The following is a 22,493-nucleotide window of genomic DNA, read 5'->3' as shown; positions in this document are numbered from 1 at the left end:
AAAGTACTACTCTTGAAGTTGGCTCTAAAATGGTGTTTCCACCTGTAAAAGCAGTGCTTTAAATTCATTCTGCAGGTGGCTATACCTCAGAATCAAAACTGAGGAGAAAGTGTAGTGCATAGGTGAAGTGGATGCATGGTTTGCCTAGGGCTTGCATGAAGCCTTCCCATGGATGTGCTGCTGGGAAGCAATCCCCTGAATTTAGGTCGTGATTAGCACCCAGGATGTGCAGAGTTATTTCTCAATTACAACCTGCTAAGTGCATGTTTGGTGTTTGCTGCACATCTTGCACATACGAAGCAAAGCATGCCATAGACTGCAGTGATTTAACTTGATCAGAAAGCATCCTTGCCATTTTTGATCAATATGGTGACTGGGTTTGACTGGTATTTTTCCTATGTGTATTGTTAGCCACCAAAACCAAAAGAGGACATCCTATTTTCTGTTTCATTCGCTGCCATTATTTCTTCATATTTCTTTTTTCTGTTCTGCAACTTTTGGAATGGGTGTGTATAAATTGATCTTGCATTTATGTACATGTTATGGAGTGGAGTGTTGTTTATCCAAACAGATTTGACAACAAGAAAGTCACACAGAAATTATTAAATACTACTACTACTACTACTACTACTACTACTACTACTACTAAAAGAAATTCATAAACCTATGCAGATGTATACCAGACATACCCAATACTTGTGCACAGATCTTCTGGAAAAAGAGCTGTCATAAGAAAGGAAAAAGATAGATCATAGTGTGGTTATGTCACCATATTGAAATCTCTGTGGCATTTAGGCTGTGGTCCATGTTAAACATTTTTTCATGTCCTATTTTGCTGTTTCAAACTATTCAGTGTCATTCCATTCAGTTAAAATCTCTACCCAGATCTTTATCCCACACTATATTTAAGTACTTTGTATTTAGTATGTAAGACAGATTAGTTGTGGCTGAAGAAGGATGTTCAGCCTGTTTCTGAAGGTAGTATCCCTTGGGATCTGCATCAGTGATTGAGATTTATTCTAGTATCAGCCTTCTGCTTTTTGGAATAACCTATTTGCCTGGACTTCCATCATCAAAAAGAGTACAACAAAAGACTCTACAAAAACTTGCATATTGACTTTCAGCAGGATTTATTTTCTTCTTACATGCATGATGCATGTTTACACTCAGTTCCTTTTTCTTTTTGCAAGGAAAATCTCCCTCCAGCTGCATTTTATAGAAATTGTGGTCATGGTTCAAGGTCAGGGGCTCTGAGCAACTTGATCTAGCTGAACATGTCCCTGATGACTCCAGGGGTGTTGGACTAGATGACCTTTAAAGGTCCATCACAACCCAAAGCCTTCTATGATTCTATTGTTCTGCGAATCACTTAAGCCTGTATTTGACATTAAAAGCCTAGGGAATGTGCTTCAGTTCAAAGATTAATTATAAATTGTTGCCACTCTGCATTTATTATTCAAAATTCCCATTACTACAGTTAGCTGTGAGCTATGAAAGGCACACGAGAGTGCACTGCTGAGGAGCTAATGCTTCATAAACACAGTGTAGCCACTAGGCAATGCTAAGACTTGCTTCAAAAAAATCCAACTGCCATAAAAAAAAATGAGACTTGCTCTCTAAATAACCTGATGGTCATTATGTGCAATAGCCTTTGCCTTTAGGCTGGCAAAAACATGGAAACATGCTAGGAGTTGTCTGCTTTAGTGGTTAAAACCTTCCATTTTATCATTCATTACCAGTCTCATGCCTTTTTTCCTGCATTTTGTTGTCCCCCTCCACCCAAAGCTGCCTGCATGTTGCTCGTCCCATTTCAGACTGAACAGCTCAAAACCTGTCAGATCCTGAGAGAACAGTAACTCCATCTTTCTTTTACTGATGTTTTACATAGAAACTCCTCCTTATGGCTGAAATGATTGGGGGCTAGCTTCATCAAAAAATATCTAAGCAGCTGAGGTAGGAATTAAAAAGGAAATAGAATCCACTTTTTTAATGTCCATTGTAATTTAATGATCCTTTTCATTTTATTTTTTTTTTGACAACTGTAAGCAGCTTCATTCTTCCTCCCAATGGTTGTCATAATCATTGCTTACTTTTTAGTGCAAGAAGTGAACTGCCAAAGGGATTAAAAAAAAAAAAAAAAAAACAAAACCCAAAACCCATGACTTTGTTTCTTGATGCATGTCCTGGTTTCAGTTACCCTTGTGTCACTCCTGAATTACTCTACCAAATTAAGCATCAAACCAATGCAGAACTAATGATGCAAAAGCCATAGATTTTTATCTGAGTGAGAAGTTCCAAGATCATCAGGTGCTGGAGAAGCATAAAATGGTATTAATTTTACTCTTAGTGCAACTAACTGCAGACATACTTCAGGTATCTCACCTGGTGAAAGAATTGCATAAACAATTGTAATGTGCCATGGTCGTGGACAGGACATACTTAATTAATCCTATAGTGCAAATTGCAATGCCTTCTATTTGTACCTGCATATTCCAGTTAGGTTTTTTGCTTAAACTGGTTCCAAACAGAAATCTCTATCTGATTTTTAGCAATCTCCAGCTTCACAGTGTGCCAATATGGTGAAGAAGTAGTAGATTATTTAGGGTGACTGTTATGCTCTATGTTGAAAGCCAAGTAGCACCACATCGGGAGTCCATGAATCCAATGTACACTCACATTTTAGGGGACTGGAAACACATATTAGGTACTGGAAGGCCACTCTAAGTCCACTATAGTGGCTTTCCAGTACCTGAAAGGGGCCTACAAGAAAGCTGGGGAGGGACTTTTTATGTGGGCTTGTAGTGATAGGACAAGAGGGAATGGATTTAAGCTGGAAGAGACTGGATATTAGGAAAAAAGTCCTTACAGTGAGGGTGGTAAGACACTGTAACAGGTTGCCCAGGGAAGCTATGGATGCCCCATCCCTGGAAGTGCTCAGGGCCAGGTGGGACAGGACCTTGAGCTACCTGGTCTAGTGGAAGGTGTCCCTCCCCATGAAGCAGGGGTAAACCGAAGATCACGGGTTCGAACCCCGTCCGTGCCTCCAAAAAATCTGTGCTGGTTTGAGGCCAGCCAGAACATCTCTTGCCCCGAAAGGGACAAAAGAATGACACATGCAAACGGATTGGAGAGTGGTGGAAAAAGTTAAAATGGAAAAACGAATTGGTGAAGCTACAGAGAACTACAAGCTACAAAGCATAGTGACAAAGAGTATCCCAAAGCATACAGAACCCCTCACAGAATTCCCAAAAGCTTCCCAGTCCTCCCTTCCTCCCACCTGAGGGTCTACCCAACCCCTCAGGGCTCTTCCTTCCCCCCCCTCCTACTGCTAGGCAAGTCTCAGGCTGGCCAGGTCTGAGACTGCCCCCCCTCCATTCTCCTCCTGGCATTAGGCCTAGACAGGCCTAAGAGGCCTTGAGGATACTCCCCCGGCATTACCCGATAAGAGAGGACATCTCCCATGGGAGCAGAGGGAAGAAAGAGGAAGAGAATGACTCTGCAGATGGCCTTATAGGGCGCAGGATTTATGGGTAGAAATACGCCATTTCCTGTGTCCACCCCTATTGGGTGGGCACCCAGGACACCAGAGGTGTATCTCATGTAGCAGTGGCAGGGGGCACCCAGCCTAAACTGCCACAGAACTAGATGATCTTAAAGGTTCCTTCCAACCCAAATGCTTCTATGGTTTTATGATTCTATGATATTAACAGCCCTACTGTGGCTGGTTCAGCACACAGTGTGTTACATGAAGTCCACATTATTTGCAATGATTTTCATACCTCAGTTCCTTGTCTGCAGTTTTAGGAACCAAATGATGAATTGATTTGGCAACACTTCACTGTTTTTCCCATGAGAAATCCACCCAATGCCATGTCAAAATTTTGGTCAGTTGTAGACAGAGTTTGTTCACCCTCCAGGAAAAAAAAAAAAAAAGAAAAAAGAAGAAAAAAAAAAGCCCTATAGTTATAGAAATGCCCACACAAAGCTTAAATCCATCCTATTCTTCTCATGAGCATTGTTGCATTGCTGAAAGAGTCATTAGAGACAGAAATCATCTAGCACCATAGGCCACTGCAGCACTGAAGTAGGTATGCATGATGCAAGTGCATGCTGGAATAGCCTTTAAGATTCAAAAAGCCCACACATTTCCATCAAGGCTTTGCTTATTCATTCATTTCAAGGGCCAAATACATTTTAGTCTTATCTCCACTTTATCATGAATAGTATAACTGGGGAGGGGGAAGCTTGTTTCTGCTTTTGCTTTAACAGATTCTTCATAAATTTGGTATCACATGTTGAAAACTCAATGAAAAGAAAATACACCCCACATATATCTAGCTAATTCAGGTCTACGTCATTCCTCCACTCAGCATCTTGCTGGAAAGAAAGGAGAAACATGGCATATATCATAGGTAGGTATGATTTTACATATGGTGCAATCTGGAGGGTTAGGGCAGGAGAAGCAATGTTGTAACACAAATGTTTTGGTAAACAACACTCCTCTGCAGTTCACCTACAAACCACTGGACATGCAGTGGTTTCATTCTGCTACTGCTTTGTCTTGCTGCAAGTGCTCAGACTGCCAGCATTGGGAAGTGTTGCCGGGTTCTTTGTGCCAGAAGTCTCACTTTATGACAAGAAAATGGCAGATGTTTGATGAGTGGTGTGTTCTTTAGCATGGTTGCTTTGATTTCTCAACCCCAGCTACTAGCAATTGAGTCCTGGAATGCTCACTAACTAAAAAAAGAAAAAAAAAAGAAAAAAAAAAGAAAAAAAAAGAAAAGGCAAACAAACAAAAACAAAGGAACTCATGTTCCTGGGCTGATTCTTTTCTACCACAAGAAAATACAATGGTAAACCATCTGGTGTCAGTGCATGCTCAGCAAAGACCTAGAGCTCATATCTAAGAAGTCAGATGTTTGCTATTTTAATTGACACTAATTCTTGATGGATTTATTTGATGCTCTGGAGAAAATGTTCTCATTCACATCTCCTATACTTACCATTTCTACTTCCCAACTCAAATTATTTTGGGTGTTGGTTTTGGGGGTGTTATGGTTTCTGTTTCAGATTATTTTGGGGGTAGGGTGTTATTATTCGTGCCAAATCTTTCCAGGTAGGAATTGGGAAAAAAAACCCTGAGTGTACTCTGTAGGAATGTACGATCATGTAGGCTATGTAGCACAAGAAGAAAGAACATCATTACACAGGGACTTATTTCTTCTTAGATACAGTAACTGAAAACCCTATTGAGCTTTGATTATCTATCTACAGATTTATTGTGGTCTCAACTATTGTAAAACAGCACAGAAGAGAGTATTTAGTATGTTTGTAATGTTCCTGTGAGCTGCTGTTCTCATTGAACAGCTGAGGATAAGATGCAGAAAGAGGGCCACTCAAAATCCCCCTTCAATCTGTGCTTGTGGCAAGCAGAGGGACATGAATGCACATCTTTGTAAAATGCAGCTTTTCAACCCAAACACTCTCCTTCCAACCAATAAACATCTTTCCCATTGTTACAGTGATGATGGGATCAAACCTAAAGCTATATCCACCTTGAAAGTGGTTTTGCTATTTCCTGGGCCACTTGCCAGAAGGATATTCCAGAAGAGCAAGTCTACATTTTTAAAGGAAATTCCACTGATTTCCAGGGAAATACAAATGCTTTACTGGAGCTTTGACAGGATCTGGTTTTGAAATCACTTATTTCTTGTGGTTACAAGCTCATCTTTGATGAATGTAAGGTTAAAAAGTTCTCTGCTTCTGCTATTTAGAAATTCTTAGAAGGTGGTTAGAGTGCAAGTCCGTTGTGCCATGGCCGGCACAGGTGATACTTGCATGATGGGAGCTGAATCCTGTTATTTTCTGCTTTGAAGTAGGAATGGTGAATTTGTCCTTAAATTCTATTTGTGCACATTGCCATAAAGTATTTTTATGGGCAGTTTTATGGTTTCAGTGGATATACAGACAGAGGAAAGACCCAGCCCTGATTTATGTGGTTGATGAGCTAGCTAAGTGCTTTGAAACCTGTCTAGGTTTAGTGCTTAACAATTTTCTAATGATGACTTAAAATCTCTCTTTGACTCCATACTCTGTGGCAGCCTTAAAGAACAAAACTCTTTGTCCACAGATTGTGTCCTAATTGAGCACAGCAAAGACTTCCCCCACCCCAATCTGTTGCAAGAGCAAGAGACAAACTGGAAGAGTATATTTGCATTAAGAGAAGCCACTAATAGATGGTCCTACTCTAGAAAGATCAAGGAGGTGTGCAGGTTAGTGAGAGAGAGAGCAATGCTGTTATATTCATCAGTGTCTTTCTCTTTAGGCAAAAATGTCCCTTATCTTTTGTTTTTTAAAAAGAAGCAGTAATGCACAGCCTGAACAGCCCTGCTTCCCAGGAGCTTTAGTTACAAAACCCACAACCAAACCCAAAACCTTAAACAGTCTCTTCTGAAATTCCATTGAAATGTCAGTAGGATATAACTGAATGTTTTAGAGCTAAATGCCTTTCAAAGCCAATACCTAAAATATTGTGCTTTGATTGCCATAACTGATATGGAACAGCACTGATAACAGATGAAGGCTCAAGCCAAAGTGATTTATAAGTAGGTGTTTGCATCTGTGCTTGTGTACCTGTGCAAGTATAGATCTTTGCCTACACATGTACTATCTGAAATGCTGTCTCTATCCTAAATTGTTTCAGCATTACTTTTCAAAGGACCACAAACACTTCAGCAATATGCACAATATAAACCTCCTTACTTTAACGTGAAACTTAAAACACTTAACAAAATTAATTACAACATTGCAGCATTTGCCCCACTTTCAAGTTTACTGGTTAGCAAAAAAATAAAGGAGCCTTCCTAATGAAAACAGGGCACAGACCTCAAATGTGTTCCTAAAATCTCTGCATTGCATCAAAGTGAATAATCTAATTCTGATCTGTATTGATAAACTTCAGTTGTCATGGAGATCAGCAAGGCAGAGAACATCCAGTGCCCAGGGCCATGCATCTTCACAAATTACCCATAGATTTGGGTGCAGTGCTGTGTCCTTTATCAGAGACTTCCTGAGAAAGATTATGTGTTGGAGATTCAGAATGTTTCAGAAGTCTCAAATTGAGAGTGTCCAAATGAGACCATTCTGACTGGTTTTCCTTTCCCTCCCACGTTGCTCATTTGTGTTTTTGAATGCGTCCTTAGCCTGAAAGCGATAGGTTCAGAACTTTCTTTGTCCCTAAATTATTTGGCACCTTTGTTTCCTTGAATTGGTTACTTAGTGATGCAGTAAATGTTGTGAGACTGCACACAATGGGGAATATTTCTGACATCTCTGATCTGGAACATGTTTTCAACTTACATCAAAGCTTGATGCAAACCAGCAGCCATGATCTTCCATTTCCTATTTGCTTCCATTGACATTTCTACCTCTACCATATGAGAACAAAAGGAATTTTATTTCACCTCAGTGTCTCTGCTTCTCCTTGCCATTGATTTCTTGTGTCTCACTTCAGCAGCCAGCATGCTTTGCATCCAGTGGTTTTAGTTTTACATCTGAAAAATTATTAGGATGTGCTTTGAGTGAGTTCATAGCCTGAGGTGTAGAAGGGACAAGAAAGATGAAACTGTCACAGTGCAGAAGGTTTTTTGACCTGGAAGGACAAACTTCTCTTGAGGCTCTTGTAATTAACACTAATCCCAGTCCAGAAAATCAACTCCTTGGTGCAATTTATTTCAATCTAAACAGGGTGTTTAAAACTGGTCAGACAATCTCACTTTATGGTTTGTTTCTCACCACTGGCAGTAATGCTAGCAGGGGGCAACAAGGTAATAGACATAGAGCTGCATTGTTAACATTGAATATGGTTTGATATGGAACTCAGTAGCAACTCTCCTGAGAAGAGCTCATCCTTGTTCTTTGTCTGGATGAGAGGAGGGTCAAGGAATCTGCTTACACCCAGTGGATCAGAGCCCACAGTCACTGACAGAAGGATGAAGGCAGGGTGGAATTGTGTAGCCTGTATTTTGCTCACAGAAGAAATTCAGTTTTCCAAACTGATAACCTCTGATCTGAAAGTCCAGGGATTTTTTTTAAATTAATTGGTATTTTGGCCAGGAAACAGGTCTAGCTTCAGGCAATCCTTAGCTAACAAGCAGCAAGGAAAAGGGAAAAGAAGTCCCTGGATGTATAAAAATATCAGCTGTAGGTAAGTAGAATGTAGCAGAAATAATAGATTGCATGACTTAATTTTTATTTTTTCCTCTCTCTCTCTCTCCCATACAATCTTTCTGTTTTCACTTTGGTTAACTTTTTGCTGTATTATTTCACTGATTTGTTTCAACATTTATTTTCCTGCTACTACACAACAGCCAACTTTATTTGTAGTGAGGTAGCATAAAAATTATTTGAGCAGGGTGTACAAGGATTCTAAATGAGGCACCGTTTTCAGCTCTCTAAATCAAATTCTACCTTTATTATGTTTTCCCAAAGAATTCCCCTTCAGTACGTTCAGAGACAACCCAAACTCTGTCATTCCCTGTGTGCTGCTAGTGACCTAAGCCCAGATTCTTGACCATTATGGACTACATAGCTTTGGTAATAGAGCCTAACTTCATTCCCCTGAACCAGCATGCTTGGTTTACTTCTCCTAAACACCTCTGAGAAACCCACAAATTATATAATTGAATTGCAACTACTTTTGCATAAAAAATTGTATGTTTTAGCTCATTTGCATTAACCTGCCAGACGTCAAAGCATTCAGCCACGTCATGCATCACTTCTTTAACCCTGGGAATGTTTAACTTTTTGTTTCCCCTTCCACCCTAGCACCCTCCCTCTTCCTCCCAGATGCAGCTGCAGTCCATGCACAGGACACATGCGGTGAGGCTCAGCTTGTTTGCCTTTAGCTGTCTCAAGTCTCGTATTCAATCTAAGCAGTCCAGTCGTCGTCCATGGGCTGGGAGACCAGGGCAGCTCTGTTAGACACTGCATCCCCTTTGTCTTAGGCACCTCTGTTACACGGGTCAGCTCAGCCTCTCAGCTGCCTGCTTCTTTCTGTCACTGAGTGAGTTAAAGGTGACACTTTAGTCCCAATTCGTCTCAGATACACATTGGTTAGTTGTGACTGATTCCATTCTGTGTGTGCCTATGGAGATCTAAGGGTCCCTGCCCTAATTCACGTAGTGTTTTGACACCCATCGACTCATTTATATTGATTTCTTTTCATTTGGCTCTTTATTTTCTTATTTCCATTTCTTTCTGCTTCCTGTCTCCTCTGTCTCTTCTCTCTCCCCTTCTTTCCACCAGTGTTTATAGCTTGTTAAGAAGGAAGGAAGTTTATGTAAGAAGGGAGGAAGTTTAGGAAGGGAAGGGAAGGAAGAGAAGGAAGAGAAGGGAGGAAGGAAGTTTAAGAAGGGAAGGGAAGGAAGTTTGAGAAGGAAGGAAGGAAGGAAGGAAGAGAAGGAAGGAAGGAAGGAAGAGAAGGAAGGAAGGGAGGGAGGAAGGGAGGGAGGAAGGAAGGAAGGAAGGAAGGAAGGAAGGAAGGAAGGAAGGAAGGAAGGAAGGAAGGAAGGAAGGAAGGAAGGAAGGAAGGAAGGAAGGAAGGAAGGAAGGAAGGAAGGAAGGAAGGAAGGAAGGAAGGAAGGAAGAGAAGGAAGGAAGGAAGAGAAGGGAGGGAGGGAGGAGGGAAGGAGGAAGGGAGGGAAGGAAGGAGGGAAGGAAGGAAGGAAGGAAAGAAGGAAGGAAGGAAGGAAAGGAGGGAGGGAAGGAAGGAAGGAAGGGAGGGAGGGAGGGAAGGAAGGAAGGAAGGAAGACAAAACTAAACTTCTTTCAATTCTATATTCTAAATATTTTGAGTTATTTGTCGTTGTGTAACATTAGAGAGATGTTTCTATCTAAATTAAATAAGATGGTAGGGAAAAAATGCTAACAGCAGTAAAATATAAATGTTTTCCTAAGAAGTGCTAGTAAAGTTTTCTATCACAAACCCATGTGTAAATTTGCCCTCATTGGGTGGGAAGCAGCAGTTAATTCTTAATATTTTCCAAATGAAGTCTGTCCTTTTTGATAATTCCAGCAAGTATCAGATGCTGTCATATTAATACACTCACTAGAAATCCTATAATAGGAATTAATCCCTGCCAAATAAAACAAGGCATAAGCAATAAAGGAAACATGGAGAGGTGGTTTTTTTTATTATTATAATTTCTTTTTTTCAGAAAATGGTGCAAGGGCTGGAACCCTGTGAGGACAGGCTGAAAGAGGGTTGTTCAGCCTGGTGAAGAGAAGATTTTATGGTGACACTTCAGTATTTAAAGAGGCCCTGTGAGAATATGTTTTTAGCAGGGTCTGTTTTGATAGGGGAAATGGTGATAGTTTTAAACCTTAAAAAAAAAAATAGAGAGATTTAGACTAGATATAAGGAAGAAATTGTTTACAATAAGAGAGGTTAAATACTGGCCTGGGGTGCCTGGAAATATGGCAGGTGCCCCATTCCTGGAAACATTCTAAGTCAGGATGGACTGAGCTCTGAGCAACCTGATCTAGTTGAAGATGTCTCTGCTCACTTCAGGGGAGTTGGATTAGATGCCCTTTAGAGGTCCCTTCCCACCTAAACAATTCTATGATTACCATGGCAACATTGAGAATGTCACTGAAGAACAGAACATCACAACTAAGGGCTTTCAAAGTGATTATTGATTTTTAGGCATTTCATTTGCTGGTTATGTAGCTTAAAATGCGAATTCAAGACATGCTCCACAGCCCTCTTGTGGTAAAAACTGGTCCAATAAAATGTGTTTCAAATCAGATGATCAGCAAAATGAGCAAGGCACTCAAAATATTTCATCATCACTTATAAGAGACTCAGTCATAATACAAACAAGAATTATCTCTAAAACTTCCCTCCTCCTTTTTAATCAGTCTTAGCTAAAACAGAGGCAGGGCAAAACCTTATCAGAGAATTGATACGATAAAAGGAACAGTCACTGATGTTTACTTCCTTAACATCATCCAAGAAATGAGATTTGTTTTGCAATTTGAAATGTGATTACTATTTCTGCTTGCTGTATGTGTGCACTACACAATACTGCATTCTTTCCCCTTCTTATGTTATAACCTTTAATAACAACACAGCTGTCAGGTTTTGATTACTCAAAAGGAAACAAAATGAAACAAAGGTCTAGCAAATGGGATTGGTTTAAAGGAATTAACAGTAGGGAGAAATTTAATCTGTTTTCAATTTATTCTGTTTTACTGTTCAGCTTATAAACTGTGTCTTCCATCTACACTCAGGTGAAGACAAATCTTAGACTGTGCACGTTAGCAGAGCCTTAGAAACAGAGTGATTTGTTGGAATAGAGTTTTGTCTTGTAGGCAGTTGCTTCAAAAAATCATCATATTGCCTTTTATAGGAGATTTAGTTAGCATAGTCAGTGGTGTTTGGTGTGCTGTTTATGACATCCTAAAATAGACACATGAAGTAGGTCAGATATACCATGACCAATAAGTTTGGATTTCTCTCTCAATTACTTAGTCTCTCTCAAGATTTTCAAGGGACCATGGGTGTGCTGTTAGATAGCTCTCCTATAGGTAACTGTCCTTCCCTGAAGGGGTTCCCACCAAAATAACCACATATCACAAATAAACTAAAAGAAAAAATACCCCTTTCAAAATCAAACAGAAATTACTATTTTCAATTCTCATCTTTTTCAGCCCATTGTAGTGGCTCAGTATCTCTTACAGGATCCCTCAAAGTACCTTCCCATGTTGTTTGAGATCACCCTTCTTGTAAGCTGATTTAAATTAGCCTCTCTCTGGCTAATTGTAAATGTAAATATCCCATTCTCCATAGCAGAATACAACATTTAGAGGTCCTGGCCCTGGTCCCTGACATATGTGTCTGGTGCTTTTATGACCACACCTGTCGTGTAACAAAAATTAAGCAGTACCTCTGGAGTTTCCATACTGAACTCCCCTCCTCATGCATGAAGGAACCTGAGTGGAAAAGGTGCTTTGGTGTCCTTAGGTCTCTTCACTAAAAAGAAGGGATCCACACTACCCTGGGCAGTTACACATGAAAAAGAGGAGCATACAATACAACTTCATCTGCGATTAATCTCCATCCTACGAGTTTCTGTCCCTACCTAATTGTTCTCCGCAAGCGTGCAGTCAACCTTCATTGAATCCCTTGTTCTGTTACCCTCTGTCCAAAAGCAGACTGCAAAGGTCCTGTGTGTTTCGGGTGTGTGACGCTGCCTGCCTGCCTGCCTGCCACCTTGGGTTTGTCTGTCAACCAGCACATCCCAGTTTTGCCAGTGGCAGCCAGCTCACTTCAATTCTCTCTGCTGACTTTTCTGCTTCAGCCAGGCAGCTGGCTTGTGCCGTGATTTCGGTCTGTCGTTGTCTGCTTTCCATCTTTGTGAAGTGCCTCATGAAAATGTGTTGAAAGTGACCTACCTTGGCCTGTACACAATATGCTGAAAAAATTGCTAATCTTGTCATATTTAGCAGCTGCGTTCAGAAATGCTACTGTAAGCCTAAGAGGGCTAACCAGCACTCTTGCAAGATGTCAGAACTATCAACCATTACCCTGTAAGTGTACGCAACCCTGTGACATTACTGTGTTTGTATGACGCATGTTGCAAGTAAATGAGTGGATATTAGCAGAGGGGCAGCAACCAGGGAGAAGCATTTCCTTTGGTTCTTGTTGCATGTAGATTTTTTTAAATTATTTTTTTAATTGTTGTTCTGTGCTTTTGCTGATGCACCAAAATCAAGGATTTTAAGGTCGGTTTGATTTGGTTTGGTTTGGTTTGGTTTGGTTCGGTTTGGTTCGGTTTGGTTTGTTGGGGTGTTTTTTTATTTTTGTTTTATTTTGTAATGGTGGCTGCTGCTATTTATGGTTTTGGGGAGTGTCTGTATGGAAACTGTTAATAGTTGCTCTTTATTGTACAGAGAAGTGGTGAGTGCTGGTCACATTGAGAGCAAATGTTTCACCTGAAGGTTTGCTAGAACAACAGAGGCAGAGCAAGATTGAGTGAATGTAACTCTCAGCTGGTGTAAAACATCTTAGTGAAGTTGAACATACCCAGGGGTGAGGAAAAGCTAAGGTTAACCTACTATGAAATAATATGTGTCTAGTAGAAGTCATTGTCAAAGATTTGCCTATGGAGAGTGTAGCATCCAGGAAAGTGAATAAATGCCATTTAGTCTAGAGAGGTGAATTAATCACTTTCTTATAGTGCACCTCACTCTTTGTTACTTGCAGAAGCAGCCCACAGGGTTTGCTTAGACGAGATACACCTTTCAGAAATCATACAATATGTTTCCAGGTGAACTTCCCCCCCTGAGTTTCACAGCAAACTCATGAGTGCTGATCACTCTCAGAGTCGTCCTGCCACACAGGTCCAACAGTCCAGCTTTTTCCTGATTTACTGATACTTACTAGTTATCTTCAACACCCTTAAGGAAAAAAAAAGAAAAAGAAAAAGAAAAAGAAAAAGAAAAAGAAAAAGAAAAAGAAAAAGAAAAAGAAAAAGAAAAAGAAAAAGAAAAAGAAAAAGAAAAAGAAAAAGAAAAAGAAAAAGAAAAAGAAAAAGAAAAAGAAAAAGAGTTGTTGTGTAACTTATAGCTGCATATTTTGTTATGTTTGCTACCCAGAAAGAAAGCATTTAAAGCATCATTTATTTATTTTTTTCATCTGATGTACGGTTGCTGTGTTTGCATAGATCACACATTAATTTGTCTCCTAGAAACCTGTTTTAAAATCCAGAGTAGGAACACACTGGACCATTCAGTAGAAATCAGTGGAAATTCTACTTGACAATGCAACGTGTTATGTATTTTCATTTCCAATTTATGCCCAGTTATGTCCTGTGTAATATCCACAGACACTTCAGCAGCCTCCTTAGTAAGTGAGAATGTGTGATGGGAAAATAACAATATGGTTCCTTCAGGTCAAAGTCAGACAACCTTTTTACTTTCTCATCCTTTTACTGAAAAGATCTCTCTCCATAATTCAAAAGAAGAGTGAGGTAAGATAGAGGACACCATTATTTGTGTCTTTTTATGCTAACACTTTATGGAAAGGCCATATTCATAGCCATGCTCTTGGAGAAAATCTTCTGTTTGAACTAATTTTAAGGGAAATGACATCTGAAAAGTAGAATGTTAGCCTCCATTAAAACTTGAGTACAGCTTGCTTTAATTTTTTGAAAGTAACCTTAAGAAATTCCTCCACCTGTTGAAATGTAATCAAGGCTTTTGCTAGACTTTTTGGAGAAATGTCTCTTCTGAATAGCAAATTTATCCCAACTGAGTGATTATTGTCCTCAAAACTTATGGATTTGTCCCCTAAGTGCCTTGCTTGTCTGAAGGAGTGTGGGAAGAAAAGAGGATGAATATCTTTGGCTGTTACACTTCTGAGAATTTTGCTGCACCCTTTAACATCTTCATTTCACCATTACACCACAACTTCCTTGTCTCACAGGTCCTGCTTTAAGTCTTCTTTCTTCCTGCTGTTCTTGAAAAACACAATTCATCATCATCCACACCGTCATCATTATCTCTCAAGTATTTTTTTTCTGGTCATAAAAGTCTTATTTTCCTCTTTATAGATCTTAGCAATCTATAAACTTCAAAATGTGCTATTTCTTGCATTTCATGTATTTTCATCCTGACTTTTATGACAAAATCGAAGGCAGCACCTCAGATAGTATGATGACAAGATGTTTCACTAGCCTACAAACTGTGTGATTAATCAGATATAATTAATACCAGCAAGCAAAAAATAGAAAAGGTCTTCCTCTGCATCTTTCCCCAAATTAGCCTCCTGTGACTAGACCAAGACAGAGCATACTAATAGGTGATTCTTCACAGGCTTTTTAATCAAACTAACATTTATCCTGCTGCTGTTGTCATTAATTTTGAATATAAAGGGTAAAAGATTTTGAGAGACAATACTTCTTTGTCCAATTTACAGCCTTAATTTGATGGATTATTTTTAATTCCATGGCTATTTTTAGGCACTTATGCTCTTTACGTTCTTTTTAGTTTAGGGAAATAGTATTATTCCATGATTTTTTTTTTTTTATGTTCCTGTCTCTTTCCTTTAACCTGATGAGATGTCCATGGAGAAAGGAGTAGAAGGGACCTTGAAAGGTTATTACAGAGGATCACTTCTGTATTGTTGGGGGGTGGTTTTGTTTAGTTGCTTGGTTTTGTTTGTTTTTTTACTTGAGATCACCAAATTTGGAGGCTGTGTATGCTTTTCATCACCCTCTTCCAAGGTTGTTCCTCTCTTGTGAAAAAGCTCTGGGTTAATGTCTAACTTGATAATCCACAAGAACTGGTTTGTGGGTCTTTCATCAAGATCTGAGATTTGGTGTGCATCAGACTAATGAATCATGTGTAATTAGTCCAGTTTCAAGTCAAGGCTTATAAAATATCTATCACCATTAGTGCACAAAGTCTGAGTGAGGGTCATAAGGTGCCATCCCATTTCAAGTTTAGCATTGGGTAGAGCAGCATATGTTCAAGTTCTCAGTGAAGTATGATTTAAGCCTTCACTTTCAGTAAGACAACATAGTATTTTGGGGCTATTGTTGAGCATGTACCTAGCAAACTCCAACATGTCTGTAGTACACCATGTCACTAGAGTGAGCATTTGAATTTGAAAAAACAGGCAGCTCTTCTAAAAATCTTCATGGCTATTTAGCTTCCTCTTGACTCCATCTAGCTCCTTAACTTACCTGGAGGAAATAAATCATGAGTTTTCCCCTTTGATAATGTCCTGAAGATTACTTCAGGGCCACTTTGTTTAAAGTATAGCATTTGCCTTGTTTCAGTTCATTTTTTCTTGGGTTTTTCTTGCTTCTCAGTCAGCAACTGACACTGACATGCATAAATCTAGGCTGAACCCTCACTTCTGGAGAATTTCATCCACATTCAGTTAAATGCTTGGTTTTTTTGTTTATACCTACTGAGTTTCATTTCCCTCTAAAACCTCTTTATTCAGATGCAATGGAAACTGGTTATGCAATGAAATTAGACTTATGTTTCCAACAGTAAAAAAAAAAAAAAAGAGACCAAAATCAAGACCTTAAAGAAGAGTCCTAAGAACACACAGGTGTTAATTAGTTCTGCTCTGTTTTTGTTTTTGGGTTGTTTTTGTTTTGTTTTGTTTTGTTTTTGTGGGGTTTTGTGTGTGTTGTGTTGTTTTGTTTTGTTTTGTTTGTTTTGGTTTGGTTTTGGGTTTGGGTTTGGGTTTTGGTTTTTTTCCCCCCAATTGCTGGTTTGGAATGCTGGTTTTGCTGTGTAGAAATAAATTCACACACACACACACAAAGAGGATTTCAAACACTCCACTGGGATTTAAGCAGATGGGTGAAGGGGTTTATTATTGTGTTATGGTAGCAGTCTGAATCCCTTAGCAAGATTACCCTCCTCGTGTCTGGCATGGTAGAAAAGAATCCCTGCTTATAATAATGCAAATTAAAATACCAATACAGAGTATTAAGCATTACTGATGTGCTATTATTGTAGCAATGTGAAGAAGTGGGAGCAAACTACAGTGTGTGTGAAATCACTGCTTGGGAGCAAATGGGGCACGTTGCATCCTTGTTTGTGTAATTATACGGTGTGTAAATTTCCCCAAAGGCAGGCAACAAAATATTTTCTGTGTTTTTTTCTTCTTTAATTAGAGGACAAGTTGTTTATTACAAGGCTGCATTAAAGTTCTTTCACTCTGTTGTAACAGGAGGCTGGCTCGCTCTACACTGCTGCTTATCCCCTTGTTTGGAATTCACTACACGGTGTTTGCTTTTTCTCCTGAAAATGTCAGTAAGAGGGAGAGACTAGTGTTTGAATTGGGACTGGGCTCCTTCCAGGTGATTATACAGTGAATTCTGCTTCTCTTCAAACCAAAATTCTAGTCATTGTAACCACATTGTATGCACAGTTCTCAGGCTATGTGGTTATTCGGTTTTGTATCCATTCTGTGCACTAAGATTTTGGGGTTGGTTGGTTGAACTCCAGCTATGTTTTTAGCCTTTACTTAAAGATTTGAATTGTTTTCTTTTTTGTTTTTTTTTCTCCCTTTACCTAGGGATTTGTTGTTGCTGTTCTCTATTGTTTCTTGAATGGGGAGGTAAGACCTTCAATATTTAACCTCTCCTATGCATCATCCCCATCCCATTTCCTTGTGGGAGTAACTGCTGTTCTAAACCTTCACTGTAACTCATCATCTACCATATTCCCTAACACCTTAGGCTGAATCTCACAGTGTCTCAGCAAAAGAGGATGTGTGATGTCTTTATTAAACCAAAACATTGCCCTTACCAGAGATGATAAGTCAGATTAATGCTCCCTAACTGAGGTAGGGGCTGTACTGACTTCTGGTTATGTCTTCCCAGGTGCAGAACTTTGCCCTTGTCTTCAATACAGCTTCATACAGCTCTTGCTAGCTCACTCTTCTAGCTTGTTCATTCTCTTCTGTAAGATGGCTTTCCCTTCTGGCATGTCCACATCACACCCAGACTGGTGTCATCAGCTAGCTTGGTGAGGGTGTTTTCAATCTCATCATCCCGGTCATTTATGAAGATGCTGACTGGTGTGGGGTCCAGTGTTGACTTCCAGAGGACCTCACTAGGAACAGGCAGCTAGCCTAAGTAGAAATCATCGTTTTCCACCCTCTGAGTGCAGCCTATTAGACAGTTTCCTACCCATCTTGCAGTCCATACAACCAATATATTGCTTGTCAGCTTTCCCAGGAGAAGGCTGTGGGAAACTGTCAAACATCCACTGCTCTCTCATATCAACAGAAAATGTTATTTTGTTGTGGAAGATGATCAGGTTAGTCTGATGTGCTTCCCCTTTGATAAATTCTTGCTGGCTTTTCCCAATCACCTGCTTCATTTTGGTTTGTGATAGTTTCTAGGAGGTCTCATTCCATTCTTTTCCCAGAGACTGAAGTAAAACTAACAGGTCTGCAGTTTCACAGGTCCTCTTTAGAGTCACAGAACCACAGAATCATATCATTGTTTAGTTTGGAAAATAACTTTAAGATCATTGGGTCCAATAGCACTGTCAAGTCCACCACTAAACTATGTCCCTTAGCACCACATCAACACATATTTTAAATTTCTTTGGAAATGGTGACTCCATCACTGTCCTGGGCTTGACAATGCTTCTGGTGAAGAAATTTTTCCTAATGTCTAACCTAAACCTCCCCTGGTGCATCTTAAGGCCATTTAATCTTGTTGTATCACTTGTTACTTGGGAGAAGAGACTGATCTCCACCTTGCTACAGCCTTCTTTCAGGTGAACAGCAGTGAGCTGTTCCTAGTTGTCATCTGCAGCAATACACTCCAGGAAACTTGTATATCACTGTGTTGTTTTCCCAATAAATGTCTGAGGAATTTAAGTCTCCCATGAGAACCAAGATCTATTGGCCTGTGACTTCCTTAAGCACCTGAAGTACGGTTTTTCCAGCCTTGACATCCTGACTGTGAGGCTGGTAGCAAATATCTAACAAAAGATCCCTGTCGGTGGCAATTCTTCTAATCCTGATGCAAAGATATTCAGCAGAACTTTTGTGGTCTCCATGACTTGTCTCCATACACTCAAATTTCTGGCTTACATAAAATGAAACTTTGCTGCTTCTTCTTCCCCTTCTGCCCTCCCAAAAGAGCCATCCATTGTGGTCTTCCAGTCATGTGAAGTTTTACCACCAAGTTTCTGTGTTTTCTCCAATATCACAGCTCTCTAACTGGAGCTCCAGCTTCTCCTATTTGCTGTCAAGAGTTCAGGCAAACTTGAGGTGACTGGACTTAGGATTCTTGCCTTTGCAGAGGGCTACATAAGCATTCCTCAGAATTCTGACAGGAGAACTCATCCAACCTGCTCCTTATGAATATTCAAATGTCACAGCTTTGGATATTACCTCCCCAGTTCATTAGCATAAACCACAATTCACTAATCCAGCCAATCTGCTAGTGAAGATTCTCCTCCTTCTTCTAGGTAGGTGTATTCCATCTCTTCCCACCAGGCTATATTCATTGAGGAATGTCCTATGTAGAAAAGAGCTTCACAGTGACACCAGCTATGAAGCCAGGTATAGATCTGCACAATGTGGAGACTACTTCCTGCACTTCTGTCCATAAGTGGCAAGGCAGAAGAAGATTTCTTGGGCATCTGTTGTTTTTCACTCATGTCTCCGTGGCTCTTGATTTTGACCAGGCTTTTCTTTACTATTTCATTGGGGCCCACATGGAAACAAAGTGAAGAATCATAGTCTGTGTTTTCTGCTAATTGATCAATCTTTCTGTGACATCCTAGATCTTTGCTCCTGGCAAGCAGTAAAGTTCACTTGACTGTATGTCAGGCATGCTGGGTGCCTCAGCATCTCTCACAGGATCAACCACCCTTAGCACTCCCTGCTTCCTTTTTGCAGCATCACCAGGAAACCAGTGATGAATGGAAAGCAGAAAAACTATAGAATTATTAGCTTATTTTTTAATTGAGCTGACCATAGATTGATCTACTGTGGGGAAAAAAAATCTCAAGGAAAAGGAGGGTGTCACGGATGTGTATCAGCTAAGAGCTATCAGCTGTTTAGATGTCATCTGAAAGCAGGAGGCAAAGTTTTCTCTAGACATACATCCATTCATGTCAGGTGGGGGACAAGCTGCTTGAGTAGACAGATTAATCCATTACTGTCTAGTACCTTTTGGTTGATGATTTCTTTGACTTCTTGTTATGAATTTGATACTGGAGATGGATGAAAACAGAATATTTTTCCCAAGAAGCTAGCTGAAGAGCCATGTTGGAGTTAGTGTTGAACAGGTCTTCTATGCACCTCTGGGCTGATCCTAAATTATCTGTCACAAGAGACACAGAACCCAGGCTGTTGTCTCTACTGCATGCCTGGACCTCTTTCAGATATGGAGAAGTCACTTTGGATTCTGCTGAAGTGAAGAATCTAATAGTAGTCCTAAAAATATTTCTGTCAAATTGTGGGTTTTTGTTTTTGTTTTGTTTTTTTTCTAGTCTTGATAATTTGTCAGCATGTCCTCGAGCGGCTAAGTACATAAAAAATGACCTTTTGAAGTTTCTCCCTAAAGGTGCAATCAGAAATAAAGAGAAAATGGAGGAGCTGGAAAGTCAACCGGTATTTTGCTGTGGATTTCAAGCATCGTCATCCTTCTCTAGCGAGCAGCGGAGTGAACGGGGGGACACAACTCTCCATTCTGAGCAAGAGCAGCTCTCAGATTCGGATGTCCAGCATAAATGCGGAGAACTTAGCAACATGAGCAGCTAAGGAAAAACCAATCAGTCCGCGAGCAAACCAAAAATCAGCCCTTCTAAAAGAAAAAACAAAAAAAAACCAACCAACAAATCATAGTTCTGGGGGAGGTGTAAGTCCTTTCCCTTTCCCTTTCCCTTTCCCTTTCCCTTTCCCTTTCCCTTTCCCTTTCCCTTTCCCTTTCCCTTTCCCTTTCCCTTTCCCTTTCCCTTTCCCTTTCCCTTTCCCTTTCCCTTTCCCTTTCCCTTTCCCTTTCCCTTTCCCTTCCCCTTTCCCTTCCCTTTCCCCTTCCCCTTTCCCTTCCCCTTTCCCTTTCTCTTCCCCTTCCCCTTCCCCTTTCCCTTCCCCTTCCCCTTCTTCTTCCAATTTCCCTTTCCCTTCCCCTTTCCCTTTCCCTTCTCCTTCCAATTTCCCTTTCCCTTTCCCTTCCCCTTCCCCTTCTCCTTCCCATTTCCCTTCCCCTTTCCCTTCCCTTTTCCCCTTTCCCTTCCCCATTCTCTTCCCCCTTCCCTTCCCCATTCTCTTCCCCTTTCCCTTCCCCATTCTCTTCCCTTTCCTGTTTCCCTTTCCCCTTTCCCTTTCCCTTCTCTTTTCCCTTTCCCCTTTCCTTTCTCTCTTCCCTTTCCCCTTTCCCTTTCCCCTTTCCCTTCCTCTTTCCCTTCCCTTTTCTCTTCCCCTTTCCCTTTCCCCTTTCCCCCACTTCCTTGATGTTTGTAGAGATGAAAAAGGAAAGGAAACGTGTGCATATATATATCACTTTTTAACAATCACTGTAAATACCCAACCGTACTCAAGGCCATTAATGGAGGTGTGTTTCAGACAAAGGCAGACCAAGCTCACCCACTCACTGATTTACATTTCAGAGCCTCTGCAAGTAATCCATTGTCAGTCAAAAGTAACAAGTGATTGCTGTGCAGTTGTGATCCTCGGTTGCCAGACTGGTTCTCACCTGTGAGTGGCCATGACATCAGTATTTTTTCAAACTGGTTTCCATTTGGCTTTGGATTTGCCTTTTTTTTTTTTTTTTTTTCTTCTCCTAGTCAAGCATATGTTAGCCTGTCCCTGTCTGCTGGCATGTGAATTTCTGCAGTGTTTCTCTTTTGAGTCTTAGGATGGAAGTAACATGCTTGGATTAATCAAACCAGCCAGTTCAGGAAGAACTCCAGAAAATCAAGTCCATGGCTGGATTTCGTAAGAAGTTCCCAGTGGACTTGAAGTGCTGTGCCAAGGTGAAGCTGCACAGCTACCATCAGTCATGATGGGTACTCCAGGCAAGAGAGATGGGATCAGCTGACTTTTTGCAAACCCAGAGACTTCTGAGAATGCTTTATGTTCTAGCTAAGATGTGAATTTTCTAAAAGGGCCATGCAGTGGAGATATATCTATATTTTTATCATTGATTGATTGATTAATTGGATTTGAAAACTAAAAAGAACCTGTCCCCTCCCTCCCATCTTAAGAACAAAAGTCAGTTCCAAGGATGGGCTTTCCTTTCAGATAATTTTGAACCCTCTGCACCTGTGTTCCAACATGGCATGTTTTCAGGTAGTGCTGTCACACAGAGTGTGGTGCCTTTGCAGCCTGGTTGTCTTCTGTATGTTGACTCTTCCCTGCCAGAGCAAGAGGCATGAGAAGGACCTAGCATGATCATCATGGAAGGTAAAAGTCATCCGCATTTGGTGAGCAACTAGACTGAACGTTAAGATGGTATGGAAGGAAAAAGAGAAAGACTTTGGGTGACTTCCCACACCTGGCAGTTTTCTCTCTCTTTGGATATTCTGTTTGTTTAGCCACCAGTGGTCTTACTGCTTTTCTTTGAGAGGAGCTAAAATGTTCTTTCAACCTTTGCCTTGTAGTTAAAGCCACTACTGATACATATCTACTTCAGTCCAATGTCAATGATGTCAAGCCTTAGAAGTCTTTATATTGTGTGTAAAGGCTTTGAGGACCGTCCTAGTGCTCACTTCATTTTGGATTTATGAACTGGTATATATATAAAATATATATATGTGTATGTATTTGTATGCATATATTAAAAAAAAAAAAAAGAAAAAAGACATTTTAAATGTGAAACTAATAGTAACCAGGAAATTGAAAATCCAGGCTTGTTCTTTGGTGTTAGTTGACATGATCATGAACTAAAAAACAAACAAACAAAAAAGAAAAAAAAAAGAAAAGGAAAAGAAAAAGA

At 40.2% G+C, this 22,493-nt stretch overlaps 1 protein-coding gene across 1 annotated transcript in view; it reads left to right on the top strand.

The window, feature by feature from the left end:
- The window catches only part of LOC128973614 (pituitary adenylate cyclase-activating polypeptide type I receptor-like), a 124,515-nt gene extending 104,198 nt beyond the window's left edge, over positions 1-20,317 (top strand). The window contains exons 13-17 of the mRNA XM_054389956.1: positions 8,827-8,880; positions 12,508-12,591; positions 16,757-16,886; positions 17,105-17,146; positions 20,108-20,317. Coding sequence (XP_054245931.1) covers positions 8,827-8,880; positions 12,508-12,591; positions 16,757-16,886; positions 17,105-17,146; positions 20,108-20,317 — 520 coding nt within the window. The remainder of the gene's footprint in view (positions 1-8,826; positions 8,881-12,507; positions 12,592-16,756; positions 16,887-17,104; positions 17,147-20,107) is intronic.
- The last annotated feature ends 2,176 nt before the right edge of the window (positions 20,318-22,493 follow it).

This window comes from Indicator indicator, chromosome 20 (genome assembly GCF_027791375.1).
Source record: "Indicator indicator isolate 239-I01 chromosome 20, UM_Iind_1.1, whole genome shotgun sequence".
Lineage (NCBI taxonomy): Eukaryota > Metazoa > Chordata > Aves > Piciformes > Indicatoridae > Indicator > Indicator indicator.
The sequence above is the reverse complement of the archived record's forward strand: the minus strand, read 5'-3'. Positions and strand labels throughout refer to the sequence as shown.